Source organism: Trichomycterus rosablanca, chromosome 5 (genome assembly GCF_030014385.1).
Source record: "Trichomycterus rosablanca isolate fTriRos1 chromosome 5, fTriRos1.hap1, whole genome shotgun sequence".
Classification (NCBI taxonomy): domain Eukaryota; kingdom Metazoa; phylum Chordata; class Actinopteri; order Siluriformes; family Trichomycteridae; genus Trichomycterus; species Trichomycterus rosablanca.
Window position 1 is genome coordinate 14,157,833 of NC_085992.1, and position 24,570 is coordinate 14,182,402.

Consider the following 24,570-nt stretch of genomic DNA (forward strand, 5'->3'; position numbering starts at 1 on the left):
TGATGAATCACGTTTTGCATGTGCACCGCTTGCCTGGAGAACACATGGCACCAGGATGCACTATGGGAAAAAGGCAAGCCGGCAGACGCAGTGTGATGCTTTGGGCAATGTTCTGCTGGGAAACCTTGGGTCCTGCCCGTAGACTTGGTCTCCAAATTCCCAAGATCTCAATCCAACTGAGCATCTGTGGGATGTGCTGGACCAACATGTCCGATCCCTGGAGGCCCCACCTCACAACTTACAGGAGTTAAAGGCTCTGCTGCTAACTTCTTGGTGCCAGATATCACAGCACACCTTCAGGAGACTAGTGGCGGGCCAACACAATATTAGGAAGGTGGTTATAATAATACTTTGACCACACCCATTACAAATTGCATGAAACAGTTATTTCTGGTCAATGTCAGGAAGAAAACCCAAACTGTCATCTTATGCTCAGAGGTCTGCTGCATTTTTCCAGATGTTCAGATCCACAAAAGCACCAAAAAAACGGAACTGCCATGGATTAAGCCTGCTGGAACGGTAAAGTCAGCTTTACACTGACATATTTACACTGATATGAGCTTAGCGGTAGCTGTGCAAAACAAAAAACCTACAACACTATCGATCAAAGTGTTGCGTGACTATAATATCTCTGCTTCAGCCCTATTTTTATTTAATACCCTGAAATGTCATCTATAAAAACTACTTCAGATATTTATGACACTTCACAAACGATGTTAAAATAAAACAGGTATTAATCTTGGGAGATTTAACTTTATCTCCTATATGCTTTCATCCAGCAAAGTGATGCATACATTTGGGGGCCATAATGATAAAACTGATTTGTCCTCATGTCCAGATTTGATGACAACCCTCCACCCACTAGCCTGCTGGTTACTGACATTTTTATTCTCTCCAGTCTGTGACAGATGCCTGTAAGAACCTTGTCGATACTCCCTCACATAAACACCCACTTCTACACCGAGTTCATCCACAAGCCTAGTCCTGAGCTGTGAAAGAGATTTAGAGAGAGATTAAACTAGAAGTAGGTGATAAAAATGGAAAAAGTGTGTTTTTAAAATTTTAACACATGCAGGTGACCAAGCAGTAGTGTTGGGCAACTAAAATCCACCAAAACCTCTTTATTGTACCTTAGAATTTATTTCTAGGTATCTGGAGATGTTTCTTTAAATCACTGGGCATAATGCAGTAACATACACTGATCAGCCATAACATTAAAACCATCTCCTGGTTTCTACACACACTGTCCATTTTATCAGCTCCACTTACCATATAGGAGCACTTTGTAGTTCTACAATTACTGACTGTAGTCCATCGATTTCTCTGCATGCTTTGTTAGCCCCCTTTCATGCTGTTCTTCAATGGTCAGGGTGGTGGATGATTCTCAGCACTGCAGTGACACTGACATGTTGGTGGTGTGTTAGTGTGTGATGTGCTGTATGAGTGGATCAGACACAGAAGTGCTGCTGGAGTTTTTAAATACCGTGTCCACTCACTGTCCACTCTATTAGACACTCCTACCTAGTTGGTCCACCTTGTAGATGTAAAGTCAGAGACGATCGCTCATCTATTGCTGCTGTTTGAGTTGGTCATCTTCTAGACCTTTATCAGTGGTCACAAGACGCTGCCCACGGGGCGCTGTGACAGTGAGGTGTTTAAAAACTCCATCAGCGCTGCTGTGTCTGATCCACTCATACCAGCACAACACACACTAACACACCACCACCATGTCAGTATCACTGCAGTGCTGAGAATGATCCACCACCCAAATAATACCTACTCTGTAGTGTCCTGTGGGGGTCCTGACCATTAAACAGGGTAAAAGCAGGCTAAAAAAGTATGTAGAGAAACAGATGGACTACAGTCAGTAATTGTAGAACTACAAAGTGCTTCTATATTGTAAGTGGAGCTGATAAAATAGACAGTGAGTGTAGAAACAAGGAGGTGGTCATAATGTTATGCCTTGTCGGTGTACCTCTGACAGGACACTGTGGGCCACAGTAAATTGTACAGTTCTGATGAGCTGTTACTGTTAATAGTGAATGTTACAATCAAGCAATAAATTATTGAGAAGCAGGCAGAGTAAAAACATCATTTCACTATTTAATCAACCTTCACAAAAATAATTGTGAATAAATAATATTATTAAATAATAATTGTGCATTAATAATATTAAAAATAAAATATAATATTAAAAATAAAATAAAATAATATTACTTATTTAAAAAAAAGTCACATCAGAAGCTTTTGCAGTTTAACAAGCAAAGCTTTAGATGTGACTGATGTGAGTGCATCACTCAAAGTCTTGTATTTCTCTGTGTGTTTAGTACCTTAATGAAGGTTGTAAAATTAAATTGTAATCCTTAAACACAGAGGTCTGTTCTCCACAAACTAAACACAGGGCTTTACATCTGACTTCAGTAAATAAATATTTAGAAGTCCATGTCTTGTTACAAACTCGTATATTTTGTATTAATGGCACTCAGAGTTCTGTTCAACACATGAACACACGGAGAAGCTGGATACACACAAACTTAAAGTGAAGGAAAAAAGTCCCTTGAAAATAAAACAATGCTATTGTACTGCATGTATGACGTACATTTATTTACATCTGATTTCTAATTACTACTGACCTCATGACCGATTGGGGACAGCTAAAGGGCTGAATGTGGGGCCAAACAACACCAAACAAAGTTTGGTAAGGATGGCTGGATGGATAGATGTTAGATAGACAGAGAGACAGACAGACAGATCTGAAGGAAATTAAGGAAATGAATGATGGTCCATATGGTCTCACCTGTGTTAAAATCTGGTGACTTTAAAGGATTTGAATTACATTCTTCTATACTAATTAAACCATTTAGCGCTGCTAAATCCTGTAAACAAGAAAACACAGTGACAATATTAAATGTTCACCCTGTAGAGGTCCATGCCCAAGCAATGGGCCTTTTCTTTAATCAAGAGTACCCAACCCATGTCAGCTATCCCATTTTAAAACCAGTGGAATAAATGTGGCACAATGACGTTGGCCAGGAATTGATGATGAAACTGTTGTCAGCAATGAATGTGGCTGAAGTCAGTAACTAGAAAGGGTGTCCACATATTTTTAGACATATAGCGAGGAAAGTCCGTTCATATTGACATACATCTTTATTTAAAGTGACGAGAATTTGAATCTTGTGTACATACAGAAGTAGGAATTATATACTAAAATAATACTATAAATCAGTGATACCAACCACCGGGCCACAGATGTAGAAATCGCTACAAAAGCAATGCAAACACTGCTTTCATTTCTAACATCCTATCTTTGTGAAGCCGGATTTTCTGCAGTAATGGCAACCAAAAAAAAGTTAGGGAGTAGACTGGACATAAGGAACACACTTTGGATGTTATTGTCTTCTATCACGCCTAAGTGGGAGTCTCATTGCAGCAATAAAAGCTCAGGGTTCCCACTGAATTTCCATCATTGGTGAGTAGTATTGTTATGCACTTGGTGTTTTTTTATTATGCTTGTTGTATAATTTTATTTTAAATCCTCCCGCCCCCGCCGGTCTGTGAAATTATATCTTATATGAAACCGGTCAGGGCTGGCACGGTGGCTAAGTGGGTAGCACTGTCGCCTCACAGGTCCTTTCTGTGTGAAGTTTGCATGTTCTTCCAGTGTCCGCGTGGGATCCCGGTGTTCAAAAACTTGCAACGGAATTGCCCAATAGGTGGTTAAGAAAGTGAGTGGTTGAGTGAAACTGGTACGTGGTGCAAAAAAAGGTAGCTGCTATAAATGACTGTTTATAAGTGAGTCATAATTCTAAATCCTGTTTTATATTCATTAATTCATGAATAATAAATAAATAATAACTGATTTTGGTTTAATCTGCAAGTTTGGCTACATAAAAGTTACATTTACAACTGTAAGTGAGTACAATGGCATCAATTAAGGGTTAAGGGCCTTCTTCTTTAAGGGAACAGAAGTGTGAACTTGGCAGTGCTGAGGTTTAAACTAGCAACCTTACAAGGCATAATCCGATATCTTAACCCAACAGGCTACCAGTTAATGGGACACCATGATGGAATATAGAAGTTTTAATCAGTAAGCAGGCAAGCACATTTACAATCATGTTTAATGATAACACTGAAATAATCTGCAATCACCACCTGCTAATTCGCACGACCTGAAGCCATAAATAAATGCCTTGCCCCAATTACATGATTACACATATCGGGGTAAATATTTATGAGACGCTTGTGTTCACAGAAGCATCTTTGATTACTCTGAGTATAAAAGCTGTAATTGCAGGGGTGGCAAGTTTCTGCAAGAGCATGACACATCATCCTCTACATGATTACAACCCATTAATTACACACAGCAGAGAGAGAAACAAAGCAGGCCTGCATCTCAGTGAGCCGCCGCTATAATCCACCTATTGAGCGTTAAATAAGCGGTGCTTGTAAAGAAACTAAAGACATGATGCTGAGAAGTACCAGAGTTTAACATCTGATGAGAGAACCTGCAGATCAGGAACCGTATTCATGAAGCTTCTAGGAATCCTCTCAGAGTGCTCTTAACTTAGCTTAACAATATAAGCTAGGAGGTTTAGTACAAGAGTGATATAGGACCAATTTTAGAGCAACAATAAGCAAAAACCTTTATCTCAGTAAGGAGTTAGGGCTGACCCTGTTGCTAGGTATGATGTATCCTTTTGAAGACTGTGATCCCCTCATCCCCCCCCCACACACACAAATAAAACTGCACTTAATTATGATACAAGCCTATTTTACCATAATTACACTCATTATGCCTACCATGCTGGTTATTTTTATTCTATTTGATATTTCACCCAATGAATTGGACCCACTGCAATCGGTTCGAATCTCAGCTCTGGTACCGGCAGGCTGAGCGCCTACACGATAAACGATTGGCTTCTTGTTCTGGCTGGGTGCCAAAGAGGATTCCTGATACTGAACTGATACAAATATGACCTCTGCTGGCTGATTGACGATCCCTGTACAGAGATCAGGTTTTGTCCCTCTGTACACAAAGCTGATCCACATATGAACTCGCCTGGTGCAGGTGAAAAGATGCGGTAGGCTACTGCACACATGTTGCATGGGGCGTGTGCTAGTCATGGCTCTCCTCAGTCAGAGTGGAGGTCAACAGTAGAGAGGAAGCGTAATGCAATTGGGTAATTGAATACAACTAGATTGGGAGGAAAATTGGGGGAAAATGCAAAAAAAAAAAAAAAAAAAAAACAGACATTAAATGAATGAATGAATGAATGAAAGGATCTATTTGACATTAACTGGAGAAAAATGGTTCTGCTCTTTTCAATTACTGTGATAGCTGTAAGGTGTGAATGTCCACTGGCTCTGAGAGTGAAGTTCAGAGAGTGCTGTAATAGAAGGTTGTGACAGACCCAAATCATCACTCCTGCACTCCTGCATTTGCCTCTTTTGCCAAATATCTTGTGTTCGAATCTTGATGACTTCATTTCTGGTGGTGTGGCACTTTTGCGCTGGTTAGCAGATGTAAGCGCATCTGTAATAAGCTCAACCAGAAGCATTATTCCTGCATGATCAAATTTTCAGTGTTTTATTAACTCATTGTTATTGATGGCATTTGGAAAAAAACTGTTAGAGTGTCTGTTTGATTTTGTGTGCAGGGCTCTGTAGCGCCTGCCAGAGGGTAGTAGGGTAAAAAGTTCGTGACCAGGGTGTGAGAAGTCTGTGATAATTTTTTCTGCCCGGTTTCTGATCCTTGATTTGTTTAAGTCCTGGAGGGTGGGCAAAGGAGCATTGATGATTTTTGCCGCTCTATCTCTGTCTTTCTGTTAACTTCTCCTCTGCTTAAGAAACTCTTAAGCCTCTTAAAAGTCCTTTCTGCAACTTCTGTCCTTTTTCACTTTAGGAGCTTTTTTAAGGGTTAAGATGCTTTATGGATAACTTGTATCATTACTAGGATTTACTCTTTATTTTAAAGGGGAATTTATCTGAACTGTCCAAAATTGTTAGGATTTCATCACTAGGCACAACTTTTTAGACTAGAAAATTTTATAAATACAGGCCCTTTAAGACTGTAGACTACACACCAACCAGGCAACATTATTACCACTGACAGGTGAAGTGAAAAACACTGATTATCTCTTCATCACAGCACCTGTTAGTGGGTGGGATATATTAGGCAGCAAGTGAACATTTTATCCTCAAAGTTGATGTTAGAAGCAGGAAACATGGGCGAGGGTAAACATTTGAGTGAGTTTGACAAGGGCCAAATTGTCATGGTTAGACGACTGGGTCAGAGCATCTCCAAAACTGCAGCTCTTGTGGGGTGTTCCCGGTCTGCAGTGGTCAGTATCTATCAAAAGTGGTCCAAGGTAGGAACAGTGGTAAACCGGCGACAGGGTCATGGGTGGCCAAGGCTCATTGATGCACGTGGGGAGTCGATCCAACAGACGAGCTACTGTAGCTCAAATTGCTGAAGAAGTTAATGCTGGTTCTGATAGAAAGGTGTCAGAATACACAGTGCATCACAGTTGCAGGGCTGTTTTGGCAGCAAAAGAGGGACCAACACAATATTAGAAAGGTGGTCATAATGTTATGCCTCATCGATGTAGATCATACAGATAAAAAGAGCTCGTAGGAGGCATGATGGCTTGGTGGGTATCACGGTAGCCTTACAGCAAGAAGGCCCTGGGTTCGATTCCCAGGTGGAGTGGGCTGGGTCCTTTCTGATACAAAATTATCCATTACTGTGTTTGACATTAAACTTGAACTGATGAATCCTGTGTATTGAGTAACTACTGCTCCTGTAATGAAAGTGTGTAAAACATGATGTTAAAATCATAATAAATAATAATAGTAATAATGCATCACTGTTCCAACTTCATAGAAAGCAAGGTACAAAACTGTTTACGACCCCTGCCCCAATGTCTCACCAGTTACTCCCTGCCTAGCCTTAAAAAAAGCCATGAATCAGCACCCACTATTCCCATTTCTCTAGGTTAATGTTGCATATTATGTCACACAAGAAGCAATTTTCCGTAAGATGAGAAATAAAAGAGTAAAGAACCCTGCAAATGAAAAGGTGAGCTGTTAAAAATCTAATCTCTACAACGAGGTACAAAAGTGAAGCCTCCAGTTCATCCAATGTCTAGTTTCTTTTGTTTTTAAGACACTATGCGGAGAAATGCAAATCGTACTACCTGCTGTGCTGCATTCTTACATATTTAATCATCTCTTCTGTTAAGCACCAGTTCCTCCCACCCACCGTTCCTCTTCTAATGAAACCTGGCCCAGATGAACCGTGCTCAAGTTATTATCCAGCACAGCTTGAGGTGGAAGACGACGGAGCAGAGCGATGCGCGCTTCACACTGGCTATTAATCCTCGCTCTTAGCTTTATGAAGAGATTAATCATAGCCTCAGACTAAATTACATGTCGACGTGGACTGTTAATTTAGTCTCACTAATCAGTGACCAAGAGAAAACTTTATGATTTAAATACAGATGATGAACCTCGTAATTGAATGTTAAAATTAAAACTGAAAGTGACAACAGTTAATCAGCTCATTAGTCTGATATGTCCTTCAACAGTCTAATCCAGCACTACGACTGTACTGGATGTGGATCTGCTTGTATTGGATTTCATCATGGAATGAAATGTGAAACTTCACTGACCAAAAACAAGAAACAAACTTATGTTCACATAGCCCATGTTGCTGTGCTGCCCTGTTCTGGATGTGTTTATCTGATTTCACAAACAACTTTACTTTGATCTAAAGTGAAGCCACTTTCAGGGTGCCAACTCATTGCAGGGCACACTCAAACAATACAGCATTCTGCATTTTTTCAGATAGAGAGGACTCACTCGCTTTCTTAACTGCTTGTCCAGTTAGGGCCGCAGGAGGGGGTACTGGAAACTATCCCAGCTTTTCAATGGGCGCAAGGCACACAGTAACACCCTGAATGGGTTGCAGTTCGTCGCAGGGCAGACACACATACACACACCCATTCACCTATAGGGCAATTCAGTGTCTCCAACTAACCTGATTGCATGTTTTTGAACTGTGGTAGGAAGGAAGGAAACCCACATAGACACGGGGAGAACATGCAAACTCCACACAGAAAGGACCCGGACCGCCCCGCCTGGGGATCGAACCCAGGATCTTTTTGCTGTGAGGCGACAGTGCTACCCACCGAGCCACCGTGCCGCCCGACAGAGAAGACTACCTACAGAAATTTAGTTGAACCGTTTGAGAACATGCAAAACTTCCCAAGAGATCTATTTCTTGTTCCAGCATGACTGTATGAAGTGTGTGAACTGACTGTACGCAAACAGTATGAATACATGGTATTTTCATTTTTATCTGGTCAACTTATTTTAATTAATATACATCCATTTCTGCAACACATTCTAAAAAAGAACAGCTGCAAATTAGGGTTAATAAAGATCACTCAGGCGGCACTTCACCAAGAATTGCCATTCATCAATAGCTGATAGAACCACAAGGGTACGTGAGTCACATTCAAAAATGTTACGGTGCAAAAAGAAATTATGTTAACCAATTCCAGAAGCAGCATCGAGTTCTCCGGGTTCAGTGACATCTAGGATGGACCATCACACGATGGACACAATGTGTATTGTGATGAATTAGTATTTCAGATCTTTTTTGGAAGAAATAAACACTGTGTGCTTCAGTCCAAAGACAAAAAGGACCATCCAGACTGTTATCAGTAACAAATCCAAAAGCCAGGGGCTGTCATGGTATGGGGATGTGTCAGTGCCCTTGGCAAAGGTCATTTACACGTCTGTGTTCCAGCATTACTGCAGAAAAGTACATTGACATCTTAGAGCAACATATGCTGCCTTCAAGACGTCATCTTTTCCAGGGACGTCCATGCATTTTTTAACAAGACAATGCAAAACCACATGCTGCACACGTTACAAAGACATGGCTGTGAAAGAAGAGGGTACGGGTACTGGTACTGGTTTGCTTGCACAAAAAATGAGACGACAAACCTGTACTGCTGACGTGTTTGTAGGAAGAATGGGACAAAATAAAACCTGAAACATTCCATCAGTTCGTGTTGTGAGAAGGAATGGCATCATTACAAAGTGGTAAATGCTTTACTGGCCCAACTTTTTTTGGAATGTGTTGCAGCCTAAAATGCAGGAATGGATGTATATGATAAAATAAAATGTAGTTGACCAGACAAAACTTTAAATATCCTTGGTTCATACTGTCTGCGAGATTTTTATGGGCTTGTAGCTCGACTGTACTCCAAGTTCCAACTTTCCAGTTCTGAGGAGTCGAATGTCTTGGCTAACAGTGCGCCACAGTGCTGCTTAACAAATCCTCACATTTATCGAATGCACTGTAACTTAAAGGCCACTAGATGGCAGTTAAAGCATTAAGAAAATAAAGTGAGAAATTCCGCATTCAATCAGAAGACAAGGTAACGCAGACAAGCAACATGATTGATGATCGATACTGAAATGGAGTTTGTTTCACTTACACAAAACTTTATTTTTCACCAGTTTTTCTAAATGAATACATGCAGGTTGTGTTCAAATGCTGCTGTTACTGTATGTGAACCTCCTTCCAGTTTTGGATACTGTAACAAGAATACAAGCAGTGTGTATGAATGTAATATATTACACAGTTCACTGTATACATATAAATACTGATGGGAATTTAATCTTTTAATTTAAGACGGTATATATTTCTATTATGAAATGTAAGCCTGTCTGTTTAATGGCCACACAAAGAGTGAATATAGTTATTTACAATATGATCAATTTCCAATGAATATCACATGCAGGAAGACAAATACAACAATTATTTTGGGGTACAGGAATATAATAAGGCCGTTTGAACTCCAGCTTAGGACTAATCTGCTGTACATACTAGTCTCATCATTATCATAGTTACTGTTCTGTAATACAGACTAAAGACAGTCAATACTGCATAATGCAGAATGGAGATGATCAATGCGTGGGTTTTATAAGTCCTTTAGTGTTTTATAAGTGTTGTAGTGTATTTTTAGTTTAAGTGTTTAAACCTCGTTGTGTAGTTTAAATTTCGTTGTACTGGTACAATGACAATAAATACATTCTATTCTATTCTATAGCCAGTTTCATTCTGTGGGCACAGTGTAAACATTTTTCACTGGTCATGATTAAGGATCAGTGGTCCTGGAACACTTGGTGTGTCATGCCCATTGGCGACCGATTTAGTCCTGCTGAGAGCAAAGAAATTTTGGATCAAAACCTTGCACTGCTTCAAGGCTCGTCTAAATCCCACCAATACGAGGACGGTATAGGAGATACAAAATGAATTCATGCAACACAGACTTCATTATACAAAATAAAATTATCGTTATCATCTGAATGCCCAGCTTACTCACATTAATCCATGCCAACATACAGACATTAGTCTGTGCAGCTAGCACAGATCTTCTTACATCATGTTCCATTTTTAAACAGGGCATTTCATGTTTTCCTATTTTTAGAGCCCCAGACAGCTCCAAACTTTTTTTCTTTACCTTTGAAATAGTGTTTTTCTTAGAATGTTTATTTCATAATGTGTTTATTATTAGTTCATGATGAGAAGTGATGGTCTGTCTGACAGTGTCAGATACAGTCTGACACTGAGAAAACATGCTTATACACAGTGTCAGTACAACACAATTAAGCAATATATTTTTTTCTTATCCTAACTTAAAGTAACAACTTTGATTTCAGCTTTATTGTACTTGTTTTATATTAAAACAGCTCAGTACGAAAGCCTAAAAGCTTTAGGCCAGGCTTTATGGGAGGACATTTAGTCAGTTTTCGTAGTTTTAAGTTCATCCACTAGAGGTCAGCCTTCTACAATGTTAAACTGAGAAAGTCACAGAAATGCCATTAATGAACCCATCTGCATTACAGAAATGTAAATATAGTAAATATTTGTCCCCCTAAATCATTAAATATACAGATAATACACAAAAATAAATTGAATGCCTATTGGTTTATTATGTTAGCCCACCAATGCTTAGATTTAAACCCTAACAGGGGTCTACACAGACATGACTGGCTCTTTGAGGGGGATGACTGGAGCTCTGCAATGGATAGGCGCCTTGTCCAGGATGTGTTGATGGCTTGCACCCACTGATTCCGGTTGAAACTGGTTGGGAAACTTTATATAAATGCAATAAAAACTAAAAACTAATTTGTTAAATTGGTTGAACTTTAACTTATGAAAATAAGGATCCGACAACTGTGACTGTTGAGCAACTCAAGTCTTGTATACACCAATAATGAGCAAAAATTCCATCATAAATTAGATTCCTATTGAAATTAAAAGATTAGATGAACTGAGTGTGTTGCAGGCATCAATTTCTAAATATGTTTATATTGAAACAAATAGAATTAAGTTAATGATTGAACACACTGAAAATCTTGTGTCTTTTTGTCTGTTTAATGAAGGTTCGAGTAAATTAACAAATTACAAATTTTAGTTTTTATAGCATTTTGTCCAAAATTTTCTGGAAATGGGGTTTGTGTAATAATCTGTAATAAAACGTTTATACAGCATTTCAAAACTTGTAAAACCAAAGAAATGCACTCATGCAAGGTGACCAATTGTTCAGGAAAACACTAGTCCTCCAGTGAAAGGGTTTGTGGATGAATCAGCAAACTACACATTTTCCAGATGTTTCTGTTTTCAACATACCTTCATATATACAGGGAACTGGATGACAAAAGCAGTTTTAGCAGCCACTTGCGTTCTCTGATAATTTCTGCCAAGAGAGGTACATCAATAATCAATAAAAAGCCACCACTGGTTAAAATAAATTCAGTGAAATAGCTACAATATTGAAGCTGCCGGAACTGTTATAAATAACCGGGTTGATGATTTGAAGTCGCTGCTATAATTGTCACGTCTGGAAAATTACAGTGGATTGAGGGCGGTGTGGATGATCAGCATTGTCATGTTTATCAGTGTGAATCCAAAAATCATTGTCAAAATGCAGTGAGGCACAAGATGAAAAACAACACACTACACTGTGTTATATATAAACATATATTATTTCATTTTCATATTTTACCATCCTGGCCATGGTGGGTTTGGTTTAGCTTGAATCACGCCGCAATGTAATAAGACACTACACTTACTATGTAAATAAACTTTTGTAGTTATACAATTATTGAAAAAATAATGTGTTCAATTAAATCCTGGGTTGTTGCTGGAGTCGTCTAAAAAGTGAGGGATCGGAGAGTTGTAATGTTGTGGCTCCCACCAACTTACCTGCAGCTGTGTGTCAGGTTAGATGAAACACCACAACCTTCTAACTAACTGATTCATTTACATTTTCATTTACATTTTCAGCATTTAGCAGACGCTTTTATCCAAAGCGACTTACACAATGAGCAACTGAGGGTTAAGGGCCTTGCTCAGGGACCCAACAGTGGCAACTTAGTGGTGGCGGGGCTTGAACCGGCAACCTTCTGTTTACTAGTCCAGTACCTTAACCACTGAGCTATCATCATCAAATTATTTTCTTTAACCAGCCCAACTGGGGCGGCACAGTGGCTTGGTGGGTAGCACTGTCGCCTCACAGCAACAAGATCCTGCGTTCGCTTCCCAGGTGGAGCGACCTGGGTCCTTACTGTGTGGCGTTTGCATGTTCTCCCCGTGTCTGCATGGGTTTCGTACAGGAGCTCTGGTTCCTCCCACAGTCCAAAGACATGCAAGTGAGGTGAATTGGAGATACAGAATTGTTTAAAACTGAGTTTGACATTAAACTTGAACTGATGAATCTTGTGTAACCAGTAACTATCTGTCCTGTCACAAATGTAACCTAAGTGTGTAAAACATGACGTTAAAATCCTAACAAAAAATTACCAATATAATTGTGATTAGTGGTTTAAGGTAACTTAATCGTAATTGGTATAAAGAAGTAAGCATGCTTACTGAACGCAGGAACTGAATTTCAGTGCTAAGAGCCTCCCGCAGCATCTCCAACTCTCCTTCCTTATATGCTTCTAACTCTTTTTTCAGTCTGTAAAAAACACATGCACACAAACTATACTGACTGCCAAGCTTTCTGTCAATACACAAATCCTTAAGTCTAAGTAGGGATCATTGTGTGTATATTCAACTTTAAACTTTGCTAAACACACACACACACAATCCTTTTTACATCTGTACTCATAAATGCCTATTAAATATCCTGTCGATCCTGGTGTCAAACTCAGCTATCATTTCAACATTCGATTTTGTTCAATCAATAGTCATTGTACTGTATGTCAGGGCAGCGTTTAAAAGTGATTTACCGATGCAGCCTGGGATACAATGGTCATGCTCTGGCTTAAGCCTCTTCCTTACAGAAATCTACATCTTCAGCACATTCTAAAGCTTTAATCCGGTCAGCCGGTAATGACTTGAGATTTGTGTGAACCTTTCTGGCTGTACATATGATTTATACATGTGTGGGAAAGCTTCCTGTGCGAGTCACGTTATTGATCGATTCCTGCTTGTTCAATGAGGACATGATTTAGGAGGCAGAAGTGCTTCTGATGGGCGGTTTTGTCTCTTTGCATGTCTCTGGACCGGATAATGGAAGTAACATATCAGTGGCTTAATTAAAGGGATTGGTTCAGTGTTGTATTATTTACACGCATATTGAGAGGTACATTGAGTGATGAATGACTGCACTTGGGTCGACAGAAAATTGCCTAGCATAAATAAATAGCATCTCAAGTCTAAATAGGCTTTCAATGGGGATGTGCATTTCATTTCATTTTCTACAGTGCTGATAGTGGCTTTATAACCAGCCTGCATTTCTAAGAACCCTCCAAGCACAGAGGGCCTGGGCCAGCCTTTCTCAAGCTGATCACAGCAGTAATTCTATTAATGTCTGTTTGAATAGCGGTGCTATTGGCCTGTTGGGTGTCTATTTACAAACAAGTTTGGCTATGTCTGAGGAAGGGGGGACAACATAGGCCCTGTGATGTGGTGTGGTATTGCATTGCGCCCAGTGATTCCAGGTTAACCAGACCCAAGAAAAAGTATGCTGGAAAAATATGGTAATAATGACCTCTAGTTATGAGCAAATATATATATATATATATACAGTGGTACCTCTAGATACGAACTGCTCTACATACAAGCTTTTCGAGATCCGAGCCGTGGCTCGGACAAAATTTGTGCTCTAGATACGAGACCAGATCCAAGATACGAGCCGGGCTGGAGCTTCGGGGACGGTACCGCTAGTTTGCGCGTCGGCGCAAGGGAGCCGTTTCAAAGGAATTTCCCAACTACTACTACTACTAGTACAGTACTCGCTCCCACAATCCTCGGTCCCACAATCCTCTAGCATCCCCTCATCCCGTTCTTCTCATGGGTCCCAAGAAAGTGAGTGCAAGTGACAATGACGAGAAGAAGAAGAGGATGATGTCGATGAGCAAGGCGTGCTTTTTATAATAATACTGATTATTACGTATATTATACATTTTTCTTACTGTTTTTTATACATTTTTCTTTTATTTATTTATTTTGTTAGGTTTTATATGTTTATACATGTGTTTTTCTTAATTAAAAACGTGTATTTTTTCATAATTTACGATATTTTGGGGACTTGTCAGAGGGCTGGAACAGATTCATTCTATTTCCTTTATTTTAAATGGGGAAAATTAGTTCGAGATACGAGCTGCTCTACTTACGAGCTCGGCTCTGGAACGAATTAAACTCGTATCTAGAGGTACCACTGCATAACCAGAGGTGTATAAACTAAAATGCACAAGACAGCTAATGGTGTGTGAGAACAGAATGGCTACAGTCAGTAATTGTATAACTACAAAGTGAAGTTACATAGTAAGTGTAGTAGTAAATGGCTATTATTGAATGAACATACAAATAGGATGTACATAATAAAGTGGTCAGTGAGTATGTAGCATGCTCATGTTAACTACATGACAAAACGTGTGTTATTGACTGATGATTGATTACTTTATTGATAAAGTGTTAAGATTTTTTTCCTAGTCAGAATCATGGTGGGTTCTCTGAAACATCATCCACAATAAGGTAGAAGACCATTCAAGAGGTTTCGTAATGAGACTACCATGTCCCGTACTAATTCTAAGGAACTTCAATACAGGCCATGATGAGAAGCTGCACACCCACTCATTTGGTTGCTTACCTGAGGCAGGTGCTGTCTGTGAGAGGTTTCTGACTGACCATAAGCAGCTCGGCTTTCAGGGACCCGGTGAGAGTCACCTCATCCTGCAGCTCTTTCTCCAATTCTGTGTGAACAAACAACATGACAACAGTAAGATCAGTAACAAAATCCGTGAAACGTATATGGGACAGCGCAGGTAGGATGTGTTAAAGACAATGGGTCTGTCTGAAAACCTAGTGAGCTCTCTACTTAAACAGCATTTCACTGCATCCTATGATTGCTCCCGAGAAAATGGCTGTCTGAATTCTAAGGTAACTACATAACTGAATAACAAGGAAGCATCCTATGCTTTCTTAACGGTGAAAACAATCCCAGCATTCAGTGCTGCACAGCTTTTCTCATTAAAAAAATTACAAATATGGTGGAATGTGGAGCATCGAACAGATTTCTTTTCAAATGTAAATAAATTCTCATTGATTTTTTATTTGTATATAAGGTGTTCAAGTGTGTTTTATTTGCAAATTTGGGCTTGTTAATAAAGCAATAAGCAACGAGAGGCCGTACGTTACTGTGATTTTAGCACGGGGATGACGTTTTTGGAACGACGCGAAGCGGAATGCCTAAAACTTCTTTCCCCGTGCTAAAATCTTAACAGTAATGCACGGTCTCGAGTGGCTTATTGCTTTTATAAAACGGCGGTCAACATAAAATATAATAAATACAACAATTTTTAATCATAAATGTATTTATTGTGTATAAACTTACAATAAAGCATTCTTCCGCGACGCAAGGTAATCCGATTAACAGTGTTGCTAGGCAACATGAGGGCGAAAATAACATTAACTTTTTCTTTTCAGTGGCGTATTAATATGGAATGATGTGAGGTGGTCATAGGTGTGCGTTTATCGGGGATTTTACAACGGCTTCGAACGCGGCTCATCCAATCAGATTTTAGGACCGGAACTATCCGTTTTATAATGGTAATTTAACTGTTTTCGGTACACAGGAGGGAGATGTTAGCTGGCATGCTGTCTAAGATGTTTGTTTGTCATGTCATGTTTTACACTTTGGTTAAATTCATGACAGGAACGATAGTTACTCATTACACAAGGTTCATCAGTTCACAAGGTTACATCGAGCACAGTCTTGGACAATTTAGTGTCTCCAATGCACCTCACTTGCATGTCTTTGGACTGTGGGAGGACACCGGAGCGCCCGGAGGAAACCTGCGTGGACACGGGGAGAACATGCAAACTGCACACAGAAAAAAGCCGTACCGCCCCACCTGGGAAACGAACCCAGGACCTTCTTGCTGTGAGGCGACAGTGCTACCCACTTAGCCACCGTGCCTCCCTGCTGTCTAAAGGTCTCAGCATACTTCCAGCGAAACTAAGTTCGCGAGCGTCACGCGAAGCCGAACGCGTCTTCGCGAGCTTACAAGCTGGCATACTTCTAGCGGTTTCGTTTTGCCTGTCGCGTCTGCTCCACAGCTGCATGTGACGCGGTGACATTTATAATGTAAAGACAAATTAATGTCATTTAAATTTAGTGACTACCGAAAAACGATGGCTGTGTCCAAAATCGCATAGTAAGTAAATAGAAGTAGTGTGCACTGCTTGGCCGGTACAGAAGCTCTTTCAGTACGCAAGTGCGCTGTGTTTGCATACACAAAAATGCTGCCCAAGCACTAGATTATCCAGGTACTTTTCGTGTACTGTTTAATAAATGCTTAATGCTTAATAATGATTAATAACTGCATACTGTTCAGTATAAAAGTAGTGATTTCGGACGCAGCCGATGATCACAGTTGAGACGCTCCTCAAAATCCGTGTTTGTTTTCATGACACGCCTCTTTTTTTAACCGACCAATCACAGGTGTTGTCGCGGCATGACGTCGTCCGCGGAGTTCGCCCAGCTTCCATGTGCGCGACAAGGCGAGCGAAGGCGAGAGACGTCCGCGGTTGTTCGTTTTCTCCGCAATTACGTCACATCGGTCGCCGAAGCCAGGCGAACGTCGTTTCCGCATGAAGTATGCTGAGGCCTTAAGTAGTGTGTCTGGATAACCTGCCTTATAGATTAAGATGGTTTGGGCACAGGGGCTTGGATTGTGCAATGGTGGAGTGTTCAGACCAATGAGTTTGAATCTCTGCAGATTCACCGACCTGGCCAGGCATCCACTCAAATACAATTGCCCGTGTTCGAGAAAGGGAATGTCAGACGGGGTCTCTTCACTGCTGCTCTGAGACTGGACCGGGTTCCTGGCAGGTGATAGGAGGTGGGTGCAGTTTGGACATGTGTAGGAGGGGGTGTGTGATGATCAATTCCAATTACAATTGGAAACGGGAAAAAACAAGATTGAAAGATAAGTGAAGTCACTAAGGAACACTAACCTCCAGGAAGTAAGCGCTTCTAAAGTGGCCTTCTTTGGCCTAGGTGACTAATATGTAAATCTTTGGATTAAACAGTGTCAAAACAAACAGCACCTGCAAGATGTGACTGAAGATCCTGAAGCTCCACCTCCAAAGATTTCTTCTCTGTCTGCATGGACATCAGCCAGGAGGTTTTCTGCTTCATCATTAATATCTCTAAACACACAGGATTTTCACAATTATTTTCTCAAAATAATGTAATTAAAACATCTAAAACTAACAAGAAAGTTGTCAAATAATCACATAATGCAAATTGAATCCCTATAAAAGTAATTAAGACTTAGTCAAGCTTTAAGATGCTGAGTTTTGGAGCAGATGCTTCTTAATTTAATGGCCATAGTGACCGTAGTGACATGAAACCCTCTTGACAGTGGACAGTGTTCCCCATGTTCAGTTGCACACATCAGAGAAATGACTTTAACTGCACCTTCGTTTAAAGTGTCGACTTCCAGCTGGAGACTCTGCATTTCAGATCTGATCTGATTCTGTAACACGTCATCTTTCTTTCCCAGCAGGTTAAAGTCATTGTTGAAGGCTGTGATCTCCTTCATGAACTTCTCCCTCTCCATCACTAACTCTCGTTCCACTCGCTCCTGCAGATTTTATGATAGCATTAAGGGACAGGTATGAACAGAAATTGTGAAAAATCCACTTGCCACAAAGATCAAATATAAAAAATGACTATGAAAATAATGATGAAATAATAACACTAATGTTCAAAATATAAAACACTGACGCTGAGCTTTAGAGGTTTGGGTCTTATACTGTAATCCATATCATATGGTAGTACTATGTACTGTATATAAGGTAAGGTAGTCACGTGACATAGCAAGCTAGTACGCAAGCCCACCACAGCTGCGATCTGGGTTCGAATGTATTGGCCGGCCGTGCGAACATTTACACGGACATAACTGGCTGTGTCTAAGGGTTCTGTCCAGAGCCCTGGGATGGACTGGCACCCTGTCCAAGCTTCCAGCCTTGCGCTCAGTGATTCCCCTGTGTAGCCAGGCCCATTGAAACTCTGATCAGAATAAACACATATATACAAGAAAAGTACCCAAATCAGCACTGTGTGTCAATCTGCAGAGAACTATCTGTGTGATTAAATCTCAGCCTGTACATACCAGTTCCTGTTTGAGTTGATTTTGATGTTCCAATAGCTCATCCCTCTTCTTCTTTATCTCCTGTTGTTGTTTCTTGATCAGATTCAACTGCAGCATAACTTCAGACTGCAGCTGATCCTATAAGCAGAAATCGATTATTACCATCTATACCATTTGACCATAACCTTTTATTAACATCCTTTCATTTTCAATCACATTTTATCCTGGTCAGGGTTGTGGCAGTATGTTTTATATTAGTTATATTAAAAAACTCTATAAACACTATCGACTGGCTGATATGAGTCTGGGTAATGCAGTCAAGTGGGTCAAAGGCAAGTGCATGCAACACAAAGGAAATATTAATGATGTGTGTAATGCTTCCTCACATCATTTTGTTTGTAGGTCATTCTGTAATTGAAATAATAATGGGAATTCAAGCCTGGGTTACAAAAGCATATTGCAATCTGTTTCTTCACGAGCTCACTCAGGTGTGAAAGACACCTAGCATGCGTCAGATAATTGCTTCCCATCCAGCTTCAAGACATTTATTGCAATGCTGTAAAACCAATGAAGGAAAAAATACAAATATTAATAGGTAAAAGTTCATATATTTAATAAGCACTCGTGTCCAATCTTTCCACTAAGACAGGGCAGGTGTCGGTGCCTGAGCCGGCGCTGGTTAGCTGTTGATTTATTAAATAATAAGATGTAGGCAATTCATGAGACCTGGCAGGTATGACCTTGTTCAATGAAGTGTCGGTTTGCTGTGGGAAACGAAATATAACATTCTTCCTATAGACAATACATTAATATTGCGATAGATATGAATGCACAAACTTCATCATTACAAATTCATTTTCATAAAAAGGAAATACAGACATGAAAAAATATACACAGATCAGCCATAACATTAAAATCACCTCCTTGTTTATACACTCACTGTCCATTTTATCAGCTCCACTTACCATATAGAAGCACTTTGTGGTTCTACAATTACTGACTGTAGTCCATCTGTTTCTCTGCATGCTGTTCTTCAATGGTCAGGACTCTCCCAGGACCACCACAGAGCAGGTATTATTTAGGCGAAGGATCATTCTCAGCACTGCAGTGACACTGACATGGTGGTGGTGTGTTAGTGTGTGTTGTGCTGGTATGAGTGGATAAGACACAGAAATGCTGATGGATTTGTCACTGCTGGACTGAGAATAGTCCACCAACCAAAAATATCCAGCCAACAGCGCCCCGTGGGCAGCGTCCTGTGACCACTGATGAAGGTCTAGAAGATGACCGACTCAAACAGCAGCAATAGATGAGCGATCGTCTCTGACTTTACATCTACAAGGTGGACCGACTAGGTAGGAGTGTCTAATAGAGTGGACAGTGAGTGGACACGGTATTTAAAAACTCCAGCAGCGCTGCTGTGTCTGATCCACTCATACCAGCACAACACACACTAACACACCACCACCATGTCATTGTCGCTGCAGTGCTGAGAATGATCCACCACCCAAATAATACCTGCTCTGTTGTGGTCCTGGGAGAGTCCTGACCATTGAAGAACAGGGTGAAAGCAGTCTAAAAAAAGCATGCAGAGAAACAGATGGTCTACAGTCAGTAATTGTAGAACTACAAAGTGCTCCTATATGGTAAGTGGGGCTGATAAAATGGACAGTGTGTAGAAACAAGGAGGTGGTTTTAATGTTATGGCTGATCAGTGTATAAATGAACTATATAAATTATCTCTGGAATAAAGGACTGCCACAATGAAATGTTCAAATAACGCAAAAGAAGGGTATCTGCAAGAGTTTACAAGAGAGTAGTGAGGTCTGCTATGTTGTACGGCTTTGAGGAGGGGGCACTGACAAAGAGAAAGAAAAGAGAGCTGGAGTTGGTAGAGATGCTGTGATTCTCACATGTGGGAAGATATGTTGGGAGAAGTGTGCTGAGGATATAGCTGTCAGGCAAACAGAGAAGAGGAAAACCCAAGACGAGGTTTATGAAATGAGGTAAAGAGGACATGCAGGTGGTTGGTATGACAGAGGAGATTGGTATGACAGAGGAGGATGTTCCAAAGCAGGGCAATATGGAGACAAATGATCCACTTTGCCCCCTCACCCTAACAAGAGCAGCCGAAAGAAGATTAATGCTGTCAGTTAAACATGTCACTGACGTTCATGTTATTAGAACTGAGAGCAGAACAGCAGGTCAGACAGAATGAGAGTGCTGACTTCTAACTCACCCTCTATCACTCTCATGTTATTTGCATTAGTGTTGTTCTCACTCTCACTCACTTTCTTAACCGCTTATCCAATCAGGGTCAAGGCCAGCTTTTCAATGGGCGCAAGGCACACAGCAACACCCTGGACGGGGGGCCAGTCTATCGCAGGGCAGACACACATACACACACACACACACCCATTCACCTATAGGGCAATTCAGTGTCTCCAATTAACCTGACTGCATGTTTTTGGACTGTGGGAGGAAACCGGAGCTACCGGAGGAAACCCACGCAGACACGGGGGGAACATGCAAACTCTGCACAGAAAGGACCCGGACCGCCCCGCCTGGGGATCGAACCCAGGACCTTCTTGCTGTGAGGCATTAGTGTTGTTTACCTCAAAATTGAAGGGTGCATTGCAGTTTAACCCAAACAGGAACACATTTCTATGCCTTCATATTATTTCCATCATGAAATCATGAATGATGACACTATTACGAATAAAATATATAAGTAGGAAAGTTCATTTTGTCAGTATGGAGTTATTATGCACGTTTATCTCTGCACATGTGGATCTGTGTGTAAAGTTGATGATGTCCCAGAATTGCATCATGTCCCAGAATGAGCTAAGCAAGAGCTTTGAGAAACCGAATGCATCAAATTTTTAGAGGCATATTTAATTTGCACTAGTAATGAACTGTTAACAGCTTGTTTTGTTTAAAATCTGCTGAATGCTGTACAACATTAGGCTGTTTATTATAAAATAAATTATAAAGACTATGATGTTTTTTCAGTTTTAAATGGGGTGCTAAATTTCCCTGAATATTAAATTTTATAACAATTTATTTATTATTCAGTAACCACTCCATGCCAAACTCCTTACAGCTACTGGTATGTGGGTTTTACTACCACTTTCCCAGCCTGTTTTAAGCTGTTAAAACACAATCAAAGCAATCGTTGCATTAAAAAAATCTGTATGAAAGGCTTTTTGGAAAAACAAAAGGCAAGTTTACATCTGGAACCTATTCAGCTTGATCTTAACACAGACCGAAAGATAACACTTTTTCACTGTGTGATTTATTGTCCTGTCTCACACAGGAAAGGAAATCATGTACAGCACATTTCACTGCTGCAGAGCGTAATCCATGATGTACAATAGTTTATCACAGGTTAACCCAAGTAATGTCATCAAGCGGAAATGTGTGATTGATTATGCAGCACGGCATGTCATCGATCCACTTCATTTTTAATGAAGCCATTCTAATAGATGAAGTGTTTTAATTAGAAAACGAATCACCCTTTTAACACAAAGTGGTTCACATGGGTGGGATTACACTGGAATATTGCTGAACCTCTGATCACTGTTCACTCAATTCTTTTTTAACCCTTGCAGGCTCTACAGTACATTTCCTAGCAATATTATACAGTGATACCTTGAAACTCAACGTCAGTTGGTTCTTTGAGTGGCGTCGAGTTTAAAAGGCGTTGAATTTCAAGGTATTTTTCCCATAAGGATGTATGGAAAACCTGTTAATGCGTTCCATGGTCCCGTGGAACTGCGTATATATTTTAGGCTAATTTAAAAAGTGAGGTGCACGCCGCTTAGGGAAGGGCAGCGGAAGCTAAGCAGCACTGCCACACTTCATAGGAAACAACAGCACAGCAACGCAAAAGCGGTTTCGCTGCTTCTCATGTGAATGCGCCCCCTTTGTTTACATCACACCCATGTCGAGTTTAATGGAAACATCGAGTTTAAGGGTACAAATTTATTGATGAAGGGTGTCGAGTTTCAAAGGGGTTTTGAGTTCAGGGGCGTTGAGTTACAAGGTACGACTGTATTACAAAAAAGAACTGGAAGCAGTATTTAACTGTCAAATTAATTTAATTTTATTACCTTCTCCTCCAGTTCAGTTTGTGCATGCTCCAGCTTCTCAGTGTAAGACTTTATGCTTTCCTCAGCCACAGTGATAGCTGTTTTTACTGAATAACAGACATATATGATTTTATGTAAATATATCTGACACTAAAGCGTCAGGACAACACCTTGTATTGCATAACTTAAATACATCAATCAATTTCCAAACCTTTTATTTTATTTATTTTTAAACTATGACAGCAAGTCATGTCACGTCATTACAACATCATCGCTTTGTGATGGTTGGCTACACAGATGGGTCAGCTTTCTCCAATGTCCTCTATTTCGTGTTCCTGCAGCAGACTAGCACCTGATATGTAATCTGTGTTGTGCTGTTGTCAATCCATCTTATTCTTGGTCTTCCTCTTCTGAGTCCTTCCACATGTCCTGTCATTACAAGGTCTCAGTGTTGCCAGGTTTTCCGCCAAATTGGGCGGATTTTGTTGGAAATTGGCAGGGAAGAACAAGCTTTGGCGGGTGGACAAAATTTGAGCTGGTTTGTAATCATTTTGGCGGCTTAAAATATAAATAAAAAAAACTATTGCTTTCTAAAGCAGCTGGAATATAAATAGGCCTACCTTCTCCCATCACATCCAAACTGTTGTCAAAAGTTTGATTGACAGGTTATTCTTTCCAGGCCAAAAGACACCGTTGCCACGTCCATCAATACAGCGATTCATATGTTAAGACGTCAACAGCATAGGCTAGGCTTTTTTTGGACTCGTTTCTAGGTTAACGTTTTTTACATAGTTCTTCATAACTGTACAAAGTTGAATGTGAGTTGAATATGAAGGTAAGCAAGTTTTATTCGAACAAGAGGTTGAACTTCTTTCATTGTTTGCAAGTTTATTCTTATTTACTTGCAAAGGGTTGTGTGTCCTATCACAAATAATGCATTTTAAAAACTTGGTAGGCTACTTCAAAGACATGCAAGCAAAAATTATTTGTCTTTTATAATTTATGATTACTGATCTGTACATTTTAGGATATTAATTTGTAGTTAACTGGTTTATTATTTTTGAATAATCATCTGCTTATCCTGTGTTGTTTTGGGCGGTTTTTCATGCATTTTGGCGAATTTTGAAAAGGTTTTTGGCTGGAAATCACTGTTGCAATCTGGCAACCCTTTCCAGTTAGTTAAAAAGTTACTACTGTATATGTTATTGAAGGACAACATTGGTTTAACCTCTAAAAATTAAACTTTCTAATTACATTTATACAACATAGTGACACAAATGTTAATAATAGTTGTTGGAACAATGTTAGGACCAACATTTTACCTCAGCCTGTAAAGTTAAGTTTTCCTTTTTGTAACTTCATACCTTCATGAATCTGGCGTGTAATTTCGGATTTTTTTTGCTCAGTCAGTAAAATCTGTTGAAACAAAGAATCCAAACTCATTATTACACGTATTAATTAAAATAATTTAAACTGACAAACCCGGTAGCTTTTTAGCTAATCTTCTCAGCTCGAGCGCTATCGCACACTGACCGTTTATATATGCGTATGCGCGCGCGGAACTAAATGATTCATTTAATTGAATCGACTCATTCAGGACACCAAAGTGATTCGAATCCTTAATTAATTGATTCATTTAGATGCTGCCATTAGAAAGACATCTTTAAGAAGCTTGAAAAGAGGGCTTTCTTTGTCTCCACCAAAACATAAAGCCATTGCTTCAAAAAATGGCACCTTTAAGCTCCACTAAAGTGTGTTGCTTATTACATTGACAAAGTAAAAGCAG

General features: G+C 40.0%; 1 protein-coding gene across 3 annotated transcripts; it reads right to left on the minus strand.

The window, feature by feature from the left end:
- Positions 1-9,498: 9,498 nt before the first annotated feature.
- ccdc172 (coiled-coil domain containing 172) lies at positions 9,499-24,300 on the minus strand. 3 transcript variants are annotated; one of them, XM_062994933.1, is made up of 10 exons: positions 24,107-24,128; positions 22,806-22,891; positions 19,080-19,249; positions 18,715-18,831; positions 18,018-18,183; positions 17,645-17,746; positions 15,183-15,285; positions 12,956-13,043; positions 11,714-11,780; positions 9,499-9,611 (listed from the first exon to the last, which is right to left on the minus strand). In XM_062994933.1, the coding sequence occupies exons 3-9, from the start codon at positions 19,221-19,223 to the stop codon at positions 11,751-11,753; spliced, it is 750 nt and encodes a 249-aa protein (XP_062851003.1). In that variant the 5' UTR covers positions 19,224-19,249; positions 22,806-22,891; positions 24,107-24,128; the 3' UTR covers positions 9,499-9,611; positions 11,714-11,750. The 3 variants fall into 3 exon arrangements, with proteins under 3 accessions (XP_062851003.1, XP_062851002.1, XP_062851005.1); XM_062994932.1 differs by lacking the exons at positions 19,080-19,249; positions 24,107-24,128 and adding an exon at positions 24,149-24,300; XM_062994935.1 differs by lacking the exons at positions 19,080-19,249; positions 24,107-24,128 and adding an exon at positions 22,996-23,391.
- Positions 24,301-24,570: the final 270 nt, after the last annotated feature.

Bases quoted from the DNA above. Each gene is read 5' to 3' on its own strand.
- ccdc172 (XM_062994932.1), bottom strand. From the start codon at position 24,227: ATGAGTTTGGATTCTTTGTTTCAACAGATTTTACTGACTGAGCAAAAA. The intron at 22,892-24,148 runs GTATGAAGTTAC...TCTGTTATTCAG, and splicing joins TACACGCCAGATTCATGAAG to TAAAAACAGCTATCACTGTG. The intron at 17,747-18,017 runs GTGCAGTTAAAG...CTGTGTGTTTAG, and splicing joins AGTCGACACTTTAAACGAAG to AGATATTAATGATGAAGCAG.